Source organism: Centroberyx affinis, unplaced genomic scaffold (genome assembly GCF_046629955.1).
Source record: "Centroberyx affinis isolate AG114_WGS23_722 - 3 ecotype Tasmania unplaced genomic scaffold, CSIRO-AGI_Caff_v1 ptg007010l_1, whole genome shotgun sequence".
Taxonomy (NCBI): domain Eukaryota; kingdom Metazoa; phylum Chordata; class Actinopteri; order Beryciformes; family Berycidae; genus Centroberyx; species Centroberyx affinis.
In genome coordinates, this window is record NW_027283551.1 from 27 (window position 1) to 20,442 (window position 20,416).

At 45.5% G+C, this 20,416-nt stretch overlaps 1 protein-coding gene across 1 annotated transcript; it reads right to left on the reverse strand.

Moving 5' to 3' along the window:
• Window positions 1–247: 247 nt before the first annotated feature.
• On the reverse strand, window positions 248–20,326 carry LOC139639258 (CSC1-like protein 2; the record flags this gene model as incomplete). The annotated part of the gene is made up of 7 exons (XM_071513336.1): window positions 248–356; window positions 449–500; window positions 3,312–3,454; window positions 3,645–3,682; window positions 5,827–5,917; window positions 12,252–12,331; window positions 20,108–20,326. Coding segments are annotated over 7 exons (732 nt in total), but the record flags the coding sequence as incomplete, so codon positions are not given.
• Window positions 20,327–20,416: the final 90 nt, after the last annotated feature.

The following is a 20,416-nucleotide window of genomic DNA, read 5'->3' on the forward strand; positions in this document are numbered from 1 at the left end:
ACTTCATTAGAGGTTATGGATTAAATTTGCTCTAATGTCAAAGTTCTATTGTTTTTTCGCTGTCATGTCTGTTTTTGTGTTTTTGTTCTGATGTTTATGGAGGAACGTGTTAGAAACAAGTGTTCAAGTGTTTTTACGTGTTTTTCCTCTGGGTCGTGCTGTTGTTTGCACCTTTTTATACCCGATAAATCAATCAAAATCAATCAATCGCTCGGTCAAAGCTGCTAGTGCGTTTCCTGTCTCTCACCAGGTCGTCCTCCTTGTAGTGCATCTTGGACGTGTGTCTCCTCATGCTGTAGACCGTCAGCAGCAGGTACATGAAGGCAAAGGAAGTGTGAAGCCACAAGAGGTTGGTCCTGAAAAACAAAACAAATCATTATCCTTCTTCCTGGAACATAAATACCAAAAATAAATCCACGGACTCCGGTGGGAACGCCGCCGCACTCACCCGGACTTCAGGTTGGCTATCGTGGTTCGACCGAAGCTGTAGGCGTTGTTTTCTGGAGAAAAGACGACAGATCAGAACCAATCACAGGAGACAACACAGACGCAGCCCTGATCCTGATCCTGATCCTGATCCTGATCCTGATCCTGATCCTGATCCTGATCCCAGGTTCGGGTCTGGAGGACAGGACGCTGTTTGTCTGCTGTGAGTCTTCTGCTTTGTTCTGCTTCCTTGTGTTTGTTCTATATCATTCTGTTCTATGGTTGATTATTGATCAGTTAGATCTAGTTAGACTCATTGTGATGAGGAGCCGGAGAAATAAACAAACTGGAACTGAGTCGACATGATGATCTAAACCCTGAGCTTCACATCATCTGTGAGTCTTTCCATCACAGATTGAAGCTCTGTCTCCTTCCCTGGAGAAATAAAGGTTAAAAAGTTCAGATATTTTCAGTCAGGTTTGTGTGTGTGTGTGTGTGTGTGTGTGGTGTGTGTTTCAGTGAAACACACCTTCAACCTCCAGTCAACCTTCCCTGGGTTAAGTCTTGGATTCATAAACCACAGTAACAAGGCTGACTCTTCTGGTTTCTGTTTTAGTGTTTTCAATAAATTAAAATCAATAAGTTTGTGAGGAATCCTGATGGCTATGTGGAAAACTCCTGTTTAGTTTATGGTGGGCGACCGGCCGACAGATCCTGCTTTAAAAAGCATCCTGGGTCCGTCCTCATTTTGCATTTCTATTCTTGGTTTACACTAAAATAATTATTTCAACAGGAACTATCTCTCCTAAGTGGTATCCCTCCGCTGTGTTCTCTTCCAGCAATAAAAATGCTGTTTGAACGTCTGATCGCCATCTACTGGAAAAGTGTGTCATGCCCTCACATAAGAACGATCTTCACGAACATAAAGTCTCAAACATAAACTCTGTGAATTCTACAGAATTTGGGGCCTTTTTCTACGTCTTCTTCAAAGCGAAGATCCTCAACACCTTCTGGATTCATGAATCCTCTCCTGGCTGGTCCTATATAGGCGTTTTGATACTATAGTACATTTGTATTGAAAATATCTATTATTCTTTATGCTATGCTCTACATCTGTATGACACTCCTCTGGCTGTTGCTGCTCTATTGTCGCACATTCTCTGTACTTTTATCTCATTACCATAGCTGTCACTCCGGTTTTTCTTTTGTTTTTATTTCCTGGATGAGATGTTTGGAAGGAGGGAAGGGGCAATTGTCTACATCGTATGTTAACTTTTACATTGTATCCTTGATTTAATTTTCATCAAAAATCCCAATAAACAAATACTTTAATAATAAAAAAAAAAGATGATGGTGAGATTTCTGTTCTGAAGCGTCGGACCAACAGTCAGCTGGACTCACAGCAGCAGGATCTGATGGTGGATCTGATCTCCATCGTGTTCAATGTCAGTTTCCATTCAAATGAATGGGAAGAAAAAATCTGAACGCTACAAACTGGTCCAGCTGCTTCTGATCTTGGTGAGCAGATTATATTCTGCTTTCAGATGAATAACTCCATGTTGAAACCAAGAGGAGTGTTTCTTTATTCCAGGACATTTTGAGAAGTGAGTCTTTCTCTGCTGTTTGTCTGAATCGATTCTTTAAGCTTCATCTTCAGTCTGGAGAGAGAGATCTGACTGCAGAATCACTGTGCTGAAATTTTACTGTAGTAGAAGTAAAATTACTCATGTAAAAATCTACTGAAGTAAAACTAAAAAGTATCTGATTTAAAATAAAAGCTAGAGAGAAAGTTTGCTCGTCTCCATCGGGTCAGAAGCTCACACCGACTCGCTGATCCGCATCACAGCTCTGCTGGATCCGGACTCAGATCCTCGGACAGCTGGACTCGGTGCGGTTTCTCGGTCCGCTACCCGAGTTCCAAAAAAATCTTTCACATGGGAAACTTTTGACAGGAAACAAACCTGGATTCAGACTAAAAGACGGGTGTGAAGAGGACAGAGGTCAAACTACAGTTTCTGAAGCTTGTGGAGAAACTACAGCGTCTGTCACTGGACTTCAGTCACTGGGCTGAAGTCACTGGACTTCAGTCACTGGACTTCAGTCACTGGACTTCAGTCACTGGACTTCAGTCACTGGGCTGAAGTCACTGAGCTGAAGTCACTTCTCTGATCCTCCGCACATCTTCAACTTCAGATTCATTCTGTACATTTGTTTTTACAGAATGAATCCTCTGCCGGCTAGAACCACAAACTACGATCCAACGACCAAACACAGATCTAGCAGGATCGGGTCTACTCACGTTCCACCAGAACACAAATAACTGGAGGTCGGTCTAACTCTGTTACCTTCTTTAGAAGGCGGTCCTGGTGCTCCTTGGTTTAGGAATCCATCTTTATTGATAATTCTTACTAAAATAACAGACAAGACTGATAAAGAAAGGCAAATACACTTTGAATAGTGTGAGTGAAGTTCATGAGTCTGCAGCTTTTCACTGACTAGTTCATCTAAGTGCTTCTCCTCATTAGTGTTAATGCTGAGACAGATTGTAGTTTTATTTATACAAACATTTCTCAGAGGCAGAAATAATCTGATTGGTTGAGTTAAACCTGAGTGGGCGGAGCCAAAGAGCCAAAGTTTTTCAGTTTGCCAGTTATCTAACTGGCAAAGAAGGAACTCTGGACAAAATATAAATAAAATATATTCATGACCATGGCATGAGGTTGAAGGTCAGCAGCTAGCTAGCTAACTAGCTAACCTAGATAACTCAGTATGGTAGATAGTATTGCGCTAGGCTTCATAATATTAGGCTCCGCCCACTGAGGTTTACCTCAGCCAATGAGCTGCAGCCCCTCGGCTCTGGCCGGCTGCTGGCGGTCAGATCTTACCCAGCAGATCTCCGGAGAAGTTGACCGGCAGGACGATGCCGACAGAGAGAACGCCGACCACGACCAGCAGGCCGATGATGTGGCGCTGGAAGGAAAGGTAGTGAACCGCGTCCTCGCCGCACTTCTCCCTGATCTCTTCATCCCTGGAGGAAGAGGAAGATGCACAAAGCTTCATCGACAACATTCAGTCCGGTCCCGACAGGAAGGCAAACACCAGATAAAGAGACTCTCTATTGATGCCGATGTTTAAATTGACCTTTTCTATTGGAACATATTTTATTTTGTAGTATTTTACTCTGAAGGATAGTTCTGTTCTCCACAGTTAGAACTTACTTTATTCTGAAGATGGCTGTCAGCCAGGAGCAGAAGCCCTGAAACAACAGATGAGAACCAGGAATTAACATCAAGAACATTTGACTGTAGAAATCCACATGTGGTGCGTTGACTGAAAATATTATTATTGTTATTAAAACAAATCATTAAACCAAGTATCTCCACTGCAGTGATGGATGTGAGTGGTGAGATCAGTGGAAGGTTTCACTGACTGGAGGACGACTTCTCTGTTATAGAAGAAGAAGAAATGTATTGATATGATTGATGATGAGGTTGGGAGACGTGGCGAAGTGTTAGAGCTGAACAATTAATAAAAAATAAAAAAATGCTATATGAACTTCTGCAATTTCCAAATCTCAGAGTCTGCAGTTCATTTCTTCAGAGTTTTAGAATCAAAATATTTCATCAGACTCAAACTCAGTAAATCTGCACACTCACATCTAGTTTTTAACTAAATCACTTTTCTTTTCCTTAAACTTCTAAAAAATGTATGACAAGGAAAACTCATGTATTATATTGCAGTTTAAATCTCAAATCATCACAATTTGAATTTTTGCACTGTATATCTTTTTATCTCCCCCCCCCCCCCCCCCCTTCATTAGCATGGGACAGTAAGTGGGCGGGGCCAGGCTTGGACGGCTGCTGACCTCTTAAGTCGACATGAGAGAAGCACCTGGTGCAAACCGGATTAGAGGAGAGGAGCAGCAGGCAGGAAGCCAGAGAGATTAACTCCCACACTTTCACTGCAGACTGAACAGCCTGCAGAGTCCGGATGGGAGAGACCAGACCAGGTCTGGAAACTCAGTACAGAACCTGTCAGTCCGTCTGCTGTCAGGAACATGAATGGTGATATCAGCTCCATGTTATTCTGCTGTCAGGAACATGAATGGTGATATCAGCTCCATGTTATTCTGCTGTAGTAATCACTAATGAGACTCTTGACCATCACAGTTTCTCAAGCTCTCCATCCAAATTATATTATTGTCACTTTGTAACGACATTTTTAAATTGTTGTTTACATTCTAGCAGCCAATGGCATCGCTGGAAAGATTCGAGTCTCAGAAATAAACAGAATTCTGCTCAGTCAGACTTTGTTGTCCCTGAACTTTTATTGATCACATGGTATCCTGGCTGTATTGATCACGTATCGAGTCGGATCAGCGACTCGTCTCGACCTGAAATACAACTTCTCTTTCACTGCTCCAGCTCAACATTCTGACATTTGTGAAGAATAATGTTCATCTGCAGAGAGACGAGACGACAAAACCTTCAAATCAAATCCAGGTCTGGCATTTTGAAATGATTCTGCACTGAATATTAAGTGAAAACAGCTTCGATCTCCAAAATTAAAGCAAACAAACTTGTGATGTTTTTTTCAAATCCCAGACGTCTGTGGGAGTTTCAGAAGGATCAGCAGATTTTCCCTTCAGTTCAAGTAAAAACACGAACGTGAAGAAACAGAATCCAGTGAAAACCCTCATGAAGCTGTTTCTGCCAAAGCTGTTGCTCATGTGCTTCACACGGACACTGTGTTAGCATTAGCATTAGCATTAAGCTAATTCATTTGTTCGAATTGTTCTGTGAAATGTAGTTGTGGTTTGAACCTCCAGGCCACCGTACTGCTGCACATGTAATCCCACAGACTGACCTGGCTCCCTGTGTGTGTGTGTGTGTGTGTGTGTGTGTGTGTGTGTGTGTGTGTGTGTGTGTGTGTGTGTGACTGAAGACATTCCTTAGGTGCGAATCTGTGTCAAGACAGATACACATATGCACGTGCGAGCACACACACACACACACACACACACACACACACACACACACACACACACACACACACACACACACACAGGCTGTACTCCTTATCCTGCATTATTTAACAGGGATGGAGCTAAGCCAATAGAGGGAGGCGGAGCTTTGGTATGAGGAGACAAACGGGAAGGGGGGGGGGGGGGGGGGGGGGAGGAAGAGGAGGAGGAAGAAGATGAGGAAAATGAAGAGGAATAGGAGGAGGAGGAAGAGGAGGAAGAAGAGGAAGAGGAGGAGGAGAAGGAGAGGAGGATGATGATGAAGAGGAAGAGGAGGAGGAGGATGAAGAGGAAGTGGAGGATGAAGAGGAAGTGGAGGATGAAGAGGAAGTGGAGGATGAAGAGGAGGAGGAGGAGGAGGATGAAGGTTTCCTTACGTTGTCCCGCTGGTCGAAGTCGACGGAGCTGGACACGGAGGTGAGGCGTTCGTAGCGGTCCGGAGTCTCTGAGTGCATCGCCGAGGCAACGCTGCGGAACACACGACAGGGTCAGCTGACAGGAAGTGACGACCACAGACAGGAAGTGACTCTGTTAGGGGTTAGCATGGAGACAGACACGCCGCGACCTTTGACCTCTGGAGCTGAGAGCCGATCGCTCCGACCCGCCGGTCTGTCCGGTTTGGGAAAACAAACTGACAAGTTCCTGCTCCCTGCTTTCTTCTTCATGTTGTTTTCCCCTGATCTCCTCTGGTCTTCCCTGCTCTTCCCTGCTCTTCCCTGGTCTTTCCTGATCTTCCCTGCTCTCCTCTGGTCTTCCCTGATCTTCCCTGCTCTTCCCTGGTCTTTCCTGATCTTCCCTGCTCTCCTCTGGTCTTCCCTGCTCTTCCCTGCTCTTCCCTGCTCTTCCCTGGTCTTCCCTGGTCTTCCCTGGTCTTTCCTGATCTTCCCTGCTCTTCCCTGCTCTTCCCTGGTCTTTCCTGCTCTCCTCTGCTCTCCTCTGGTCTTCCCTGCTCTTCCCTGATCTTCCCTATTCTTCTCCGCTCTTCCCCGGTCTTCCCTGCTCTTCCCTGGTCTTCTCTGACATTCCCTGCTCTTCCCTGGTCTTTCTTGCTCTCCTCTGGTCTTCCCTGGTCTTCCCTGCTCTTCCCTGCTCTTCCCTGGTCTTCCCTACTCTTCCCTGGTCTTCCCTGCTCTTCCCTGATCCTCCCTGGTCTTCCCTGGCCTTCCCTGGCCTTCCCTACTCTTCCCTGGTCTTACCTGGTATTCCCTGGCCTTCCCTGATGTTCCCTGGTCTTCCCTGGCTTTCCCTGTTCTTCCTTGGTCTTCCCTGGTCTTCCCTGATCTTCCCTGGTCATCCCTGGTCTTCCCTGACATTCCCTGGTCTTCCCTGACCTTCCCTGCTCTTCCCTGGTCTCCCTTGGTCTTCCTTGATCTTCCCTGGTCTTCTCCGATCTTCCCTGACCTTCCCTGCTCTTCCCTGCTCTTCCCTGGTCTTCCTTGACCTTCCCTGCTCTTCACTGGTCTTCCCTGGTCTTCCCTGGCCTTCTCTACTCTTCCCTGGTCTTACCTGGTATTCCCTGGTCTTCCCTGATCTTCCCTGGTCTTCCCTGGTCTTCCCTACTCTTCCCTGCTCTTCCCTGCTCTTCCCTGGTCTTCCCTGGTCTTCCCTGGTCTTCCCTGGTCTTCCCTGGCCTTCCCTGGCCTTCCCTGGCCTTCCCTACTCTTCCCTGGTCTTACCCGGTATTCCCTGGTCTTCCCTGGTCTTCCCTGGCCTTCCCTGATGTTCCCTGGTCTTCCCTGGCCTTCCCTGTTCTTCCCTGATCTTCCCTGGTCTTCCCTGACATTCCCTGGTCTTCCCTGGTCTTCCCTGACATTCCCTGGTCTTCCCTGGTCTTCCCTGGTCTTCCCTGGTCATCCCTGGTCTTCCCTGGTCTTCCCTGACATTCCCTGTCTCCCCTGACCTTCCCTGCTCTTCCCTGGTCTTACCTTGTATTCCCTGGTTTTCCCTGATTTTCCCTGGCCTTCCCTGATGTTCCCTGCTCTTCCCTGGTCTTCCCTGACATTCCCTGGTCTTCCCTGGTCATCCCTGGTCTTCCCTGACATTCCCTGGTCTTCCCTGGTCTTCCCTGACATTCCCTGGTCTTCCCTGGTCATCCCTGGTCTTCCCTGACCTTCCCTGCTCTTTCCTGGTCTTCCTTGGTCTTCCCTGGTCTTCCCTGCTCTTCCCTGGTCTTCTCTGATCTTCCCGGACTCTCCCTGTCTGACACTCTGACACATTCCAGGATTTCCAGGACCAGCAGGAGGCCTGTGTGGTAAACTTTAAAAAACAAAACATGTGTGTTGTCCCAAACTCGACCTTCATCCTTTTAAAGCCTGCTGTTAACACCACACTCCATTTCCCAGCATCCTCAGCGGTGCACAGAGGGAGAGTCACAGAAACCAGGAAACACCAAAACACCAAAACACCAAAACACCAAAACACTCTACAACAGAAACTAGAGAAGACTAGAAACCCTGCGGAGCCAACATGGAGTCTGGAGTTTCTTCTTCTACAGAATCTGACTTTGGATGGACAGCAGAGTAAAGACACCAAACACAGAATCTATTGGTTTCAATAGGAAGCTGGATTAAAAAGATCTTATTTAACCTGGAACCTTTATATGCTCAGTTCCTACAGCGGGAGAGAAAGTTCTGTCAATGGACAGAATGGCTCTGATTGACTGATTGATTGATTGATTGATTGATTGATTGATTTTTTTCAGTGCCATGCACTCCAGTTGCCCAAATTGTTGCTGAGATTTGTTCTTATCTTATCTTATCTTATCTTATCTTATCTTATCTTATCTTAAGCAAATGCATGTTTCAGACACTTGAATGCAGCGTCTCTGAAACATTCCTCTGATCTCAAACCATCTGAATGACAGAAACACTTCTCAGCCCCTGCTGTAAAACACTTGTAAAAATAAAATTAATTTAATGTTTAAGTTATGACAGTCTACAGAAATGAGGTTTCCAGTAACCTGCATTCGCTGCAGTTCATGAATCCTCCAGCAGGAGGTGCTGGAGAGCCGGGGCAAAGGGACAGAAACCTGTTTGGAAAGGCTAGCTAAATAAAATACTGACATCCACAAACTGAACTCTGATCTGAAAACCTCACCGGTCCTCTTCTTCTTCTTCGTCAGAAGTCAGTTTACAGGCTGACAGTTTCCTGTCCTGAGGCTCGACGTTTAGCACCAACCTCACATCAAACACTCAGTGATGTGCGATCAATACAGAAGGAAACATATTACAGCTGATCGCTCGACTGTTTACTGATTCTATTTGTTCCAAACAAACCGGAAACATGAAACGCATCAAAAAACATAAACGGAAAGACGTAGCAGACGCCGGCTGTTGAATTATTTATATGAGAATGTCGGCCATGACTGCTTTAATGTGAGGTTAGTGATGAACTTCGAGCTGAACCGTAACGGAGCGTGAGGACCGGTGTGCTTCCAGATGCGAGCGCTACGCTGGATGTTAGCTAGCTAGCATCAACACAAACAGCCGTTACCTTTTCACCGGCTCATAGTTATCTCTGTCTCTCCTTCGGCTGTTTACATTACAGTGAGAGAGGAGGAAGCGTGAAGCAGCCGTTATTATCACAGCGGTTAGCATTAGCATTAGCATTAGCATTAGCATTAGCATACAGACAGGGTGAAGCTGACCGACACCCGACATGGACGACTTCCACCAGCTCCAACACACACACACACACACACACACACACACACACACACACACACACACACACACACTGAAATAGAGAAGGAAAAGGGAGTTAGTGACCAGTGAGAAAAAAAACCCTGTTAGTAGAAACCAGAGGAGGAAGAGGATGATGAAGAGGAGGAAGAAGAGGAGGAGGAAGAGGAGCAGGAAGAAGAGGAAGAAGAAAACGAGGAGGAAGAGGAGCAGGAAGAAGAGGGAGAAGAGGAGGAAGAAGAGGAGGAGGAGGAAGAGGAGGGAGAGGAGGAGGAAGAGGAAGGAGAGAAGGAGGGGGAGGAGAAGAGGAGGAGGAAGAGGAGGAGGAGGAAGAGGAGGGAGAGGAGGAGGAAGAGGAGGAGGAAGAGGAGGAGGAGGAAGAGGAGGGAGAGGAGGAGGAAGAGGAGGAGGAAGAGGAGGGAGAGGAGGAGGAAGAGGAGGAGGAAGAGGTGTTAGCAGACAAACCAAACAGGGAGAAAGCAACATACTATTCCCGCTCCTCCAAGTCGCTGAATCGCTTCTTCAATCTTCCAAATCAAAACAAAAAGGGAAAAGGGTCGAAATCACTGGAGGGAAATCATCATTAGTTCAAAAAGTAGAATTAGGAGATTAATTGAATTCATTAATTAAATGAGAGCTATTCAGCCAATTAGTCCAACTCAGATCAACTCAGATCAGCTGAGCTGTGGATCAGCCTGACATTATAAAACAAAAACTAATTCATAAAGCTGTTTTAATCAAACAGCCTGACCACTGCTTTACAAAACACAATATTCAACCAAATGTGTGATGATTGACGAGGTAACTACCATCAATATCACATTATCACTGATAATATAATGACATAATTACCAGAAATATGAGCCAATTACCAGTTTGATACAGTATGTAGCTCAGTATTATATAGTAGTAGATATGGTCAATATAAGGTCGAGTCAGAGTGAAGTCCTGAATATCTAAACCACTGGACCTGGAACCAAACATGGGACAGACTGGAGTTTTAGTTAGAAAACGTTTCTCAGAGGCAAAAATAATCTGATTGGTTGAGATAAACCTCAGTGGGCGGAGCCAAAGAACCACCGTTTTTCAAAGCAAAGAACCTTCTGGCTAAGTGAAGCTCAGTGAAAAAGACAAGAGGTAAGAGAGGAGGAGGCTAATATTATGAAGAAATGAAAAAATACAATCTAGCCATACTAAGTTATCTAGGTTAGCTAGTTAGCCTAGCTGACCTTCAAGTTCAAACCGGTTCAAACCGGTTCAAACCGGTTCAAACTAGCCAAAGTAGCCTACAGTCCAGGCAGTTTGTCTCTTCAGTGTTGAAAACAATGGGAGTCTATGAGTTCAAACCTGCAGCAGAACAGACAGTATAAAGTCTATAGGAGCGTCTGACTCAACAGAGTTTACAGAGTTTACAGAGTTTAATGGAGACAGGAAAAAAATAAAATGATCCCGGCGTTAAGCAGAGCCAAATACCAGCACACTGCTAGCATACCATACAGGAAACTGACATAAACGTAAATTACATCTGGATCAAACCTGTTCAGGTATGTGGAGGAAATGTTAAGTTAACTAGCTGTAACATTAAATACTCGTATTTATCCATGACAGCAGCTCAGTTAACATCCATCCAGATTCAGTCTTACTGCTTTATGCTAGCCTGGTGGATGTCTAGCTAGCTCGCTAGCTTTGCTGGTTAGTTAGATAGCTGCTAGCAACAGCAACAAAGGAAAGTTATTGAATAATGAGGACAGAGTCGGACATTTTCATTTTGTTTTCATGTCACAGAATAAACTGTTTTTTTACAGCAGTATTTTACTGTCACCCTGTGTGACAGCAGGTCTCTGAGGTCCTCTGATCAGGGTTTCTGGCTGTTCCTTGATCGAGGCTAAAAGCTAAAGCAGACTGAGCTTTTGAGGTTGTGGCTCCTAAACTTTTCTCTCCCTCTGGACTTCAGATCTGTGACACTGTGACTCCTTTAAAAAGCAGCTCAAGACCCATTTGTTTAGACTCGCCTTTGTGTAATTTTCTATTTACTTTTGTTTTTATTGTGTTTTATGTCTGTATGTATGTTTATACTTTATTTCCTCAGTTATTTCCTGAAGCACTTTGTGACGTCTCTGCTCTCGAAAGGTGTTTTATAAATAAAGTTACTTACTTACTTGTCCTCAGTATAATTTGAGCGAAGTAACATTACTATCTTACTTGTACTTGAGTTGGATATTTTGGTTTTGATTCTCTGTTCCTCCATCCAGAGAAGCATTTTATATCTGACCGTTCAAACTATTCATTTAGGCTTTACTGATGCTACGTCACCTTGGGAGTTAAAACGGCATAAAAACGATGCAGGAAATTGAAATTTCCACCTTGGGAGTGAGATGCTTCAATGCGTGGGAGAGAGAGAGAGAGCGGTGGAGAGACACCGACACTGAGAGAGAGAGAGAGACTCTGGCACAGAAATGTATCTCGCCTATTTTTATCCCTTCCTTCCACTGCTCTGCATCATGCAGAACATGTCTGTCTCTACAAGACATTTATCCATCTGAGTCTTCATTTTATCAAACCAAAAATAATTTATATAAAATAAAATAAATCAATACATATTAAAATAAAAACCTGCCAAAGTGGTGAGATAATTTCACTTGTTTCAGTGCAATTCAAATTTAAAAATGATCTTGATTTAAGTGAACTTGATCTGATCATGATCCTCCATGATAAAAAAAGAGTGATTTGACAAATGAAACTACAGAATCACAGAATGCACAAATTTAAACAGAAATACTGATAATTTAAATCAGGAGGAACTGAGCTGCCGTTTTAACAGTCCGACTGTAAACATGGGCGCTGACAGGAAGTGGGCGGAGCTACGCAGCCGCCCCACACGCTGTGTGAAGCGGGGGGAGGCGGAGTCACTGAGCAGCGGCGGCGTTCAGGCAGCTAAAAACAGCTGATTGTGACCCGCTGACCTGTAGCAGCGGTTTGCAGGTCGACACTCGGCAGGAGACTCGTCTGACGGAGGAGATTACTGAAACAGATCGCTATAGATTTACTGAAAACTGAGACTCGGCCTGCTGGTCAGAGGGGTGGAGCTTCCTGCTGTGAGGATCCAGTTAAAGTTTTGTTACCTGTCTGCGTCGGTGACCAGCGCCAGGCGGCCGTAGTCCCACGCCACCTTCCGTAAGATGGAAAAGACGAAGAGCAGCACCTGCAGACACAGAAGAAGAAGGACTTCCTGTTAATGTGTTTCTGTAAAGGTCACATGATCCATCCCTGCAGCAGCTGACCAATCAGCAGCTGAGTCTCCTGCTGAAGCCTTACAGTCAGTTTAATGGTTTAATGGCTCACATGCAAATATAAAATATGTTTCCACAGCTGAGTTTGACATCTAGTTTCAGAGCTGGTGTCGATTATCTCTGCAGCCAGTTGACATCTTTGATACAGAAACACTGACATCTGACACCAGCTAGTCTTCTACTGGTTTCTACTGGAGCTGACCAGTACAACACAGTCTTCTACTGGTTTCTACTGGAGCTGACAGTACAACACAGTCTCTACTGGTTTCTACTGGAGCTGACCAGTACAACAGTCTCTACTGGTTTCTACTGGAGCTGACCAGTACAACCGTCTCTACTGGTTTCTACTGGAGCTGACCAGTACAACAGTCTCTACTGGTTTCTACTGGAGCTGACCAGTACAACCGTCTCTACTGGTTTCTACTGGAACTGACCAGTACAACACAGTCTCTACTGGTTTCTACTGGAGCTGACAGTACAACACAGTCTCTACTGGTTTCTACTGGAGCTGACCAGTACAACAGTCTCTACTGGTTTCTACTGGAGCTGACCAGTACAACCGTCTCTACTGGTTTCTACTGGAACTGACCAGTACAACACAGTCTCTACTGGTTTCTACTGGAGCTGACAGTACAACACAGTCTCTACTGGTTTCTACTGGAGCTGACAGTACAACACAGTCTCTACTGGTTTCTACTGGAACTGACCAGTACAACACAGTCTCTACTGGTTTCTACTGGAGCTGACAGTACAACACAGTCTCTACTGGTTTCTACTGGAGCTGACAGTACAACACAGTCTCTACTGGTTTCTACTGGAACTGACCAGTACAACACAGTCTCTACTGGTTTCTACTGGAGCTGACAGTACAACACAGTCTCTACTGGTTTCTACTGGGCAGTTGGGGGTTTGGTGCCTTGCTCCAGAGCACTTTAACAGTGGTTGTTGAGGGAGTTGAGTGTTTCACATTGTCAGGATAGAAACTATGAAAATGATAAGTTATTATATATACGTATATATAAAGTATATATTTACTGTATATATATCTACATACCGCCTGTCAAGTTTGGGGACAGCTAGCTTTTGAAAATGTTAATAAATCAGCATGTTTTCTTTGTCGGTTTGCAATAACTGAACAATATTAAATAGGTTTAGTTTGAGAAAAAAAAAATCATACATGCAAATATCTGATGAAAACACTAAAACAAACTTTACGATCAGAAAAACCTCCTGCAGCTGAACTGCTGTAACACTTCCTTCATATCAGTCAGTTTGTCCTCTGAGACGCTCTGCCAGCAAAAACCTTTTTCACACCAAAGAAGAAGAAGACGCTCCATCCAGAAGCATTTACGTTGTCAGTGGGTGGCAACGGGAATCGAACCCCTAACCCTGATCGGTGCCTCGCTCTGCACATGACAGGCTCTGACATCATCCAGCTGGATCTCGGTGAGTCACAGGTCTGCTCTGTAATCGGTTAATTACTGTTACTTAATTACTGTTATTATTATTATTCACCCCTTGAATGAGCTGACTGCTTCCTCTCAGTTTGTAAAGTGCTGTCTACCTCATTTAAATATTTAAATATCAGTCCACCATGTGGGTCAATCCATTGTTCCTACAGCTGTGAAGCACTATTGATTTTTCCACCAGTCAGCGATGAGCAGAACAACAAGACCTGAACAGGTTCACCGATCTGCCCGCTGTCTCTCCTTTTTCTATCTGAACCTTTATTTCTCTCAGCTGACGACTCATATGGACTCATACGCAATATTATCAAGAAGTAGAATCTATTGACTTTCTGTTTATGGCTACTGTCTGTTTACCAGATCCTCCATGGCCCCGGCACCGCTGAAACAATTTGTAACACGCTGTAACACTGTAACACACGGAGTCACAGAGTCCACAGAGTCCACAGAGTCACAGAGTCCACAGAGTCCACAGAGTCCACAGAGTCACAGAGTCCACAGAGTCACAGAGTCCACAGAGTCCACAGAGTCCACAGAGTTCACAGAGTCCACAGAGTTCACAGAGTCCACAGAGTCACAGAGTCCACAGAGTCACAGAGTCACAGAGTCCACAGAGTCCACAGAGTCCACAGAGTCCACAGAGTCCACAGAGTCACAGAGTCCACAGAGTCCACAGAGTCACAGAGTCCACAGAGTCACTGAGTCCACAGAGTCCACAGAGTCACAGAGTCCACAGAGTCCACAGAGTCACAGAGTCCACAGAGTCACAGAGTCACAGAGTCCACAGAGTCCACAGAGTCCACAGAGTCACAGAGTCCACAGAGTCCACAGAGTCACAGAGTCCACAGAGTCACTGAGTCCACAGAGTCCACAGAGTCACAGAGTCCACAGAGTCCACAGAGTCACAGAGTCACAGAGTCCACAGAGTCACAGAGTCACAGAGTCCACAGAGTCCACAGAGTCCACAGAGTCCACAGAGTCCACAGAGTCACAGAGTCCACAGAGTCCACAGAGTCACAGAGTCCACAGAGTCACTGAGTCCACAGAGTCCACAGAGTCACAGAGTCCACAGAGTCCACAGAGTCACAGAGTCCACAGAGTCACTGAGTCCACAGAGTCCACAGAGTCACAGAGTCCACAGAGTCCACAGAGTCCACAGAGTCACAGAGTCCACAGAGTCCACAGAGTCACAGAGTCCACAGAGTCACAGAGTCCACAGAGTCACAGAGGCCATGGAGTCCGCGCATGTGTGTGTGTGCGGGTGAGTGTGTGTGAGTGTGTGTGGTATGAAAGGGATTGATGATGTGTGTGTATGCTTTCTGCGGTCTATGGATGGACCTGATGCAGTGGCATGATCTTGGCGTGATCTTGGCTTAGTGCTTGTGTGTGTGTGTGTGCGTGTGTGTGTGTGTGTGTGTGTGTGTGTGTGTGTGTGTGTGTGTGTGTGGTGAAGTGGATGATCTTGTGCTACTACAAAATCTTTACTCAACACGGTGGATCTTTGATTATGTAAACAACATGAGGAAACCAGACAGGCAGCTGGATCCAAGTGAAGTGTGATACAGGTAGAGAACTTTACTAGTGGACTGCTTTAGTTCAGTGTCATTCATCCTCAGCCAGACGTCTGAGGAAAAGCTCCTGTGGCTTCGCTCCGTTAAACAGCGGCCATCCGTCATGATGCCGGATAGTTAGTTTCACTTGAGTGAATTAACTAGCTAGCTAGCCAGCTAGCTTAGCTGGCTAGCTAGCTAGTTCATTCTAACGTTAATTCCATCCATCCAATGGTAGACTGATAAACTTTCAACGACATGCTTTTCTTTCAATTCAGTTTGTGTAAAGGGTTGAAATTCATGTTAAAATGAGGGACCCCTATATTTTTTTATTTTCATTGCAAGATTATCCTAGCGGAGGCCGGTAACATTTACATATAAATATCAATTGACTCTGTGTTTACTTTCTTCACTGAGACAGAGAGGAAAATGAAAAGACTCCGTCAGTCAAAGCTCAGCTTTGGGAAGAGAAGAGAGACGGGACAAGATGAGGAGACTGAGAGAAAAAGAAAGAGAGAAGGTGATGGAGATGAGAGAGGAAGAGCAGGTCCTGCCCACTGAGCCCAGGACAGGATCAGCATCAAGTTCCTGACCTGATCCAACTCAAACAATGTTTTACCACAGAGAAGTTCTTTGGTAATTCCAGTGGAACCTATAGGCTCAATTTAACACAAACACATAGCATAATTATAGTGCATATAGTGAATAATATAGTATTATTGTATAAATATATTATTGTATAACACACATTTTGCTTATGCTAGATAATCTTTGAAACATTACTTATTTAAGGCCATTCATGTTGGGAATATATGAAGGTGTATTGTCAACAGTCAACATTCATGTAGGCTGACTCAAGTCACTTCAGTGAGTCGACATGGACAAAACACACACACACACACACACACACACACACACACACACACACACACAAAATCAACCTATTTCTCCCATATTTGGTCATGATTAGATTTCAGTGGTGTCTGTAGTGTGAGTTTCCCTTTACTTGAACACTTTAATTAAACATTGTCAACATTCATTTTCAGATGTTTCGTGATCATTTCAGCCTCTTCTGTATTTCCAGATTTCAGTGTGGATCATTCACTGCAGCACTGAACCTGATTCTCATGTGTTCCTGCTCCTCATTTATGCTACTGCCCACTGACATGGTTTTAAAGCTATTGTTATCCAATTTTTGCTCTCCAAACATCTTAAAATGCACATATTTAGATCAGGGAAATCTTTTTTTTTCGGGGGGTGTGCCCCCCTAGCAAGCTCAGTTTTTGGACCTCGGTATTTCTAAACCCTGCGTAGGGCCATGGTCAGCAGTTAGGAGGACTGGGATCTGGACTGCTCAGTACGACTGTCATGTCCTGTGTTGGCATATATATTTATATACAAATTATAATATATATTACAAAAAAAACAAAGTACTATTTGATTTTCTCTGTTATTTTTCAATGAAGAAGTGAGGAAAAATGCCTGCCATGATTTTGTTAACATAAAATATCTATTTCCTCAGCTTCATGTTCAAAGTTTTCTTCTTCTGTGGTGTGAACAGAAGGTTTTTCATGGCAGCGTTCTGATGAACCATTACTTTAACTGTTTTAGTGTTTTCATTAAATATATTTGCATGTATGATTTTTTTTCTCAAACTAAACCTAGTTAGTGTTTAGTCAGGTTCAGTTAAACCGACAGAAAACCTGCTGACTAATTAAATATCTTCCTGTCTGTAGACCTGCTGAGCTGGAGCTCAGGTCTACATGTGGGGCAGATTCAGAGTCTCTGATCCACAACATGGAGCCGTGACAGCAGGTGCTCTGTCCTGCTTAATAACAGGGTCGGGTACTGAAACCTGAGGGAGACCTGATCCTTTACGACCGGGACCTACCGGAACCGGACTGCAACACAGACTCCGGTGCCTGAGCTGCTGATTTAAATATTCACCCTCCGGTGCTCCGACACCAGCTCATGTCTTCAGGAACACTAATGTTATCGTTTGGACACATGAAACCCTCTGTCTCCTCTGTCTCCTCTGTCTCCTCTGTCCTCCTCTGTCTCCTCTGTCTCCTCTGTCTTCCTCTGTCTCCTCTGTCTTCCTCTGTCTCCTCTGTCTCCTCTGTCTTCCTCTGTCTCCTCTGTCTCCTCTGTCTCCTCTGTCTTCCTCTGTCTCCTCTGTCTTCCTCTGTCCTCCTCTGTCCTCCTCTGTCTCCTCTGTCTCCTCTGTCTTCCTCTGTCTCCTCTGTCTTCCTCTGTCCTCCTCTGTCTCCTCTGTCTCCTCTGTCTCCTCTGTCTTCCTCTGTCTCCTCTGTCTCCTCTGTCTTCCTCTGTCTCCTCTGTCTCCTCTGTCTCCTCTGTCTTCCTCTGTCTTCCTCTGTCTCCTCTGTCTTCCTCTGTCTCCTCTGTCTCCTCTGTCCTCCTCTGTCTTCCTCTGTCTCCTCTGTCTCCTCTGTCTCCCTCTGTCTTCCTCTGTCTCCTCTGTCCTCCTCTGTCTTCCTCTGTCTCCTCTGTCTTCCTCTGTCTCCTCTGTCTCCTCTGTCTTCCTCTGTCTCCTCTGTCTTCCTCTGTCTCCTCTGTCTTCTCTGTCTCATCTGTCTCCTCTGTCTCCTCTGTCTTCCTCTGTCTCCTCTGTCTTCCTCTGTCTCCTCTGTCTCCTCTGTCTCCTCTGTCTTCCTCTGTCTCCTCTGTCCTCCTCTGTCCTCCTCTGTCTCCTCTGTCTCCTCTGTCTCCCTCTGTCTTCCTCTGTCTTCCTCTGTCTCCTCTGTCTCCTCTGTCTTCCTCTGTCTCCTCTGTCTCCTCTGTCTTCCTCTGTCTCCTCTGTCTTCCTCTGTCTCCTCTGTCTCCTCTGTCCTCCTCTGTCTTCCTCTGTCTCCTCTGTCTCCTCTGTCTTCCTCTGTCTCCTCTGTCTTCCTCTGTCTCCTCTGTCTCCTCTGTCCTCCTCTGTCTTCTCTGTCTCCTGTCTCATCTGTCTCCTCTGTCTCCTCTGTCCTCCTCTGTCTTCTCTGTCTCCTGTCTCATCTGTCTCCTCTGTCTCCTCTGTCTTCCTCTGTCTCCTCTGTCCTCCTCTGTCTTCCTCTGTCTCCTCTGTCTCCTCTGTCTCCTCTGTCTTCCTCTGTCTCCTCTGTCTCCTCTGTCTTCCTCTGTCTCCTCTGTCTCCTCTGTCCTCCTCTGTCCTCCTCTGTCTCCTCTGTCTCCTCTGTCTTCCTCTGTCTTCCTCTGTCTCACTCTGTCTCCTCTGTCTCCTCTGTCCTCCTCTGTCTTCCTCTGTCCTCCTCTGTCTCCTCTGTCTCCTCTGTCTCCTCTGTCTCTCTCTGTCTCCTCTGTCTCCTCTGTCTCCCCTGTCTCCTCTGTCTCCCTCTGTCTCCCTCTGTCTCCTCTGTCTCCCTCTGTCTCCTCTGTCTCATCTGTCTCCCCTGTCTCCTCTGTCTTCCTCTGTCTCCTCTGTCTTCCTCTGTCCTCCTCTGTCTCCTCTGTCTCATCTGTCTCCCCTGTCTCCTCTGTCTTCCTCTGTCTCCTCTGTCTTCCTCTGTCCTCCTCTGTCTCCTCTGTCTCCTCTGTCTCCCTCTGTCTCCTCTGTCTCCCTCTGTCTCCTCTGTCTCCTCTGTCTCATCTGTCTCCCCTGTCTCCTCTGTCTTCCTCTGTCTCCTCTGTCTCCTCTGTCTTCCTCTGTCTTCCTCTGTCTCCTCTGTCTTCCTCTGTCCTCCTCTGTCTCCTCTGTCTCCTCTGTCTCCCTCTGTCTCCTCTGTCTCCCCTGTCTCCTCTGTCTTCCTCTGTCTCCTCTGTCTCCTCTGTCTCATCTGTCTCCCCTGTCTCCTCTGTCTTCCTCTGTCTCCTCTGTCTCCTCTGTCTCCTCTGTCTTCCTCTGTCTCCTCTGTCCTCCTCTGTCTCCTCTGTCCTCTCCCTCAGACTCACCTTCCATCTTTTGGTCGAGAGCCAAACAGCAGTGGTGCTCATCACTGTGACATCACGGTCGCTCAGCCAATCAGATAAAAGAGGCGGGTCGATAACGTCCGGTTCATACAAACTGTCAGTTATTTGTTAACATGTAACATGTGAAAAGTAATTAAGGACAAATGGGTTTAGTTCATAAAAAACTTTTAATAACTAAAATGTCACAATAAGTAGCAAATGTTGATGATGTCACAGAAGCAGACGGGTTATATTTGGGCAAAAGATTCAGCAGAAGAATTTATAAAAGAGTAGAAGTCTACAAGTTTGCACTTGGTATTTCTTTTCTGTTATTTATTGTAACTGTTATTTACTGTTAATTTATTGTAGTTGACTCAGGTTTTAATTCTTGTTTATTTATTAATATATTGTTCAATTTCTTTGGGTTTGCAATAAAGAAAACGTTCTTTAATGTTGTTTTTGTGGCTTTAAATTAAAGTCGGTTCAGGCATCATTTAGGCACCGGTACCGTTTCAAAAGTATCGTTTTAGCACCGGTATCGCAAAAATACTAAACGATACCCGTCCCTACTTATAATAATACACTTTATTTATATTATATCTATAGAGCAGACTTCACAGAGTGGGAAAATAGAGAGAGTTTAAGTTTCTAAAAGAATGTTTTTGGGATTATGAAGTGTGTTTTTCACGTTAATTAAAAAGTGTGTTCCTGCAGCGCTGAGCGGTAAAGCGTGACATCAGAGATCTGACCAATCAGGACTCACCAGGAAGCACATGAAGTCGAGGGCGAGCACGGTGGGCACGCCCCCAAAGGGCAGACCCTGCAGCACCGTGCTGCGGATGCGGGCGGAGTAGCAGTAGTCTTTGGACTCGCTGTTGGAGGAGCAGTTATCCTGACCGGCGCACGCCTGGCCGCCGCCGAATATCGCCATGGTTACGATCAGCGCACTGAGCATGCTCACTGCCGCATCCTCCCGGGGAACCTGGGGGGGGCGGGAAGGAGGGGGGGGGGGGGGGCAGATGGTTAGAAGTGGTGAAAACAAGCTGCAGTAATGTTCTGCTGTCATAATAAT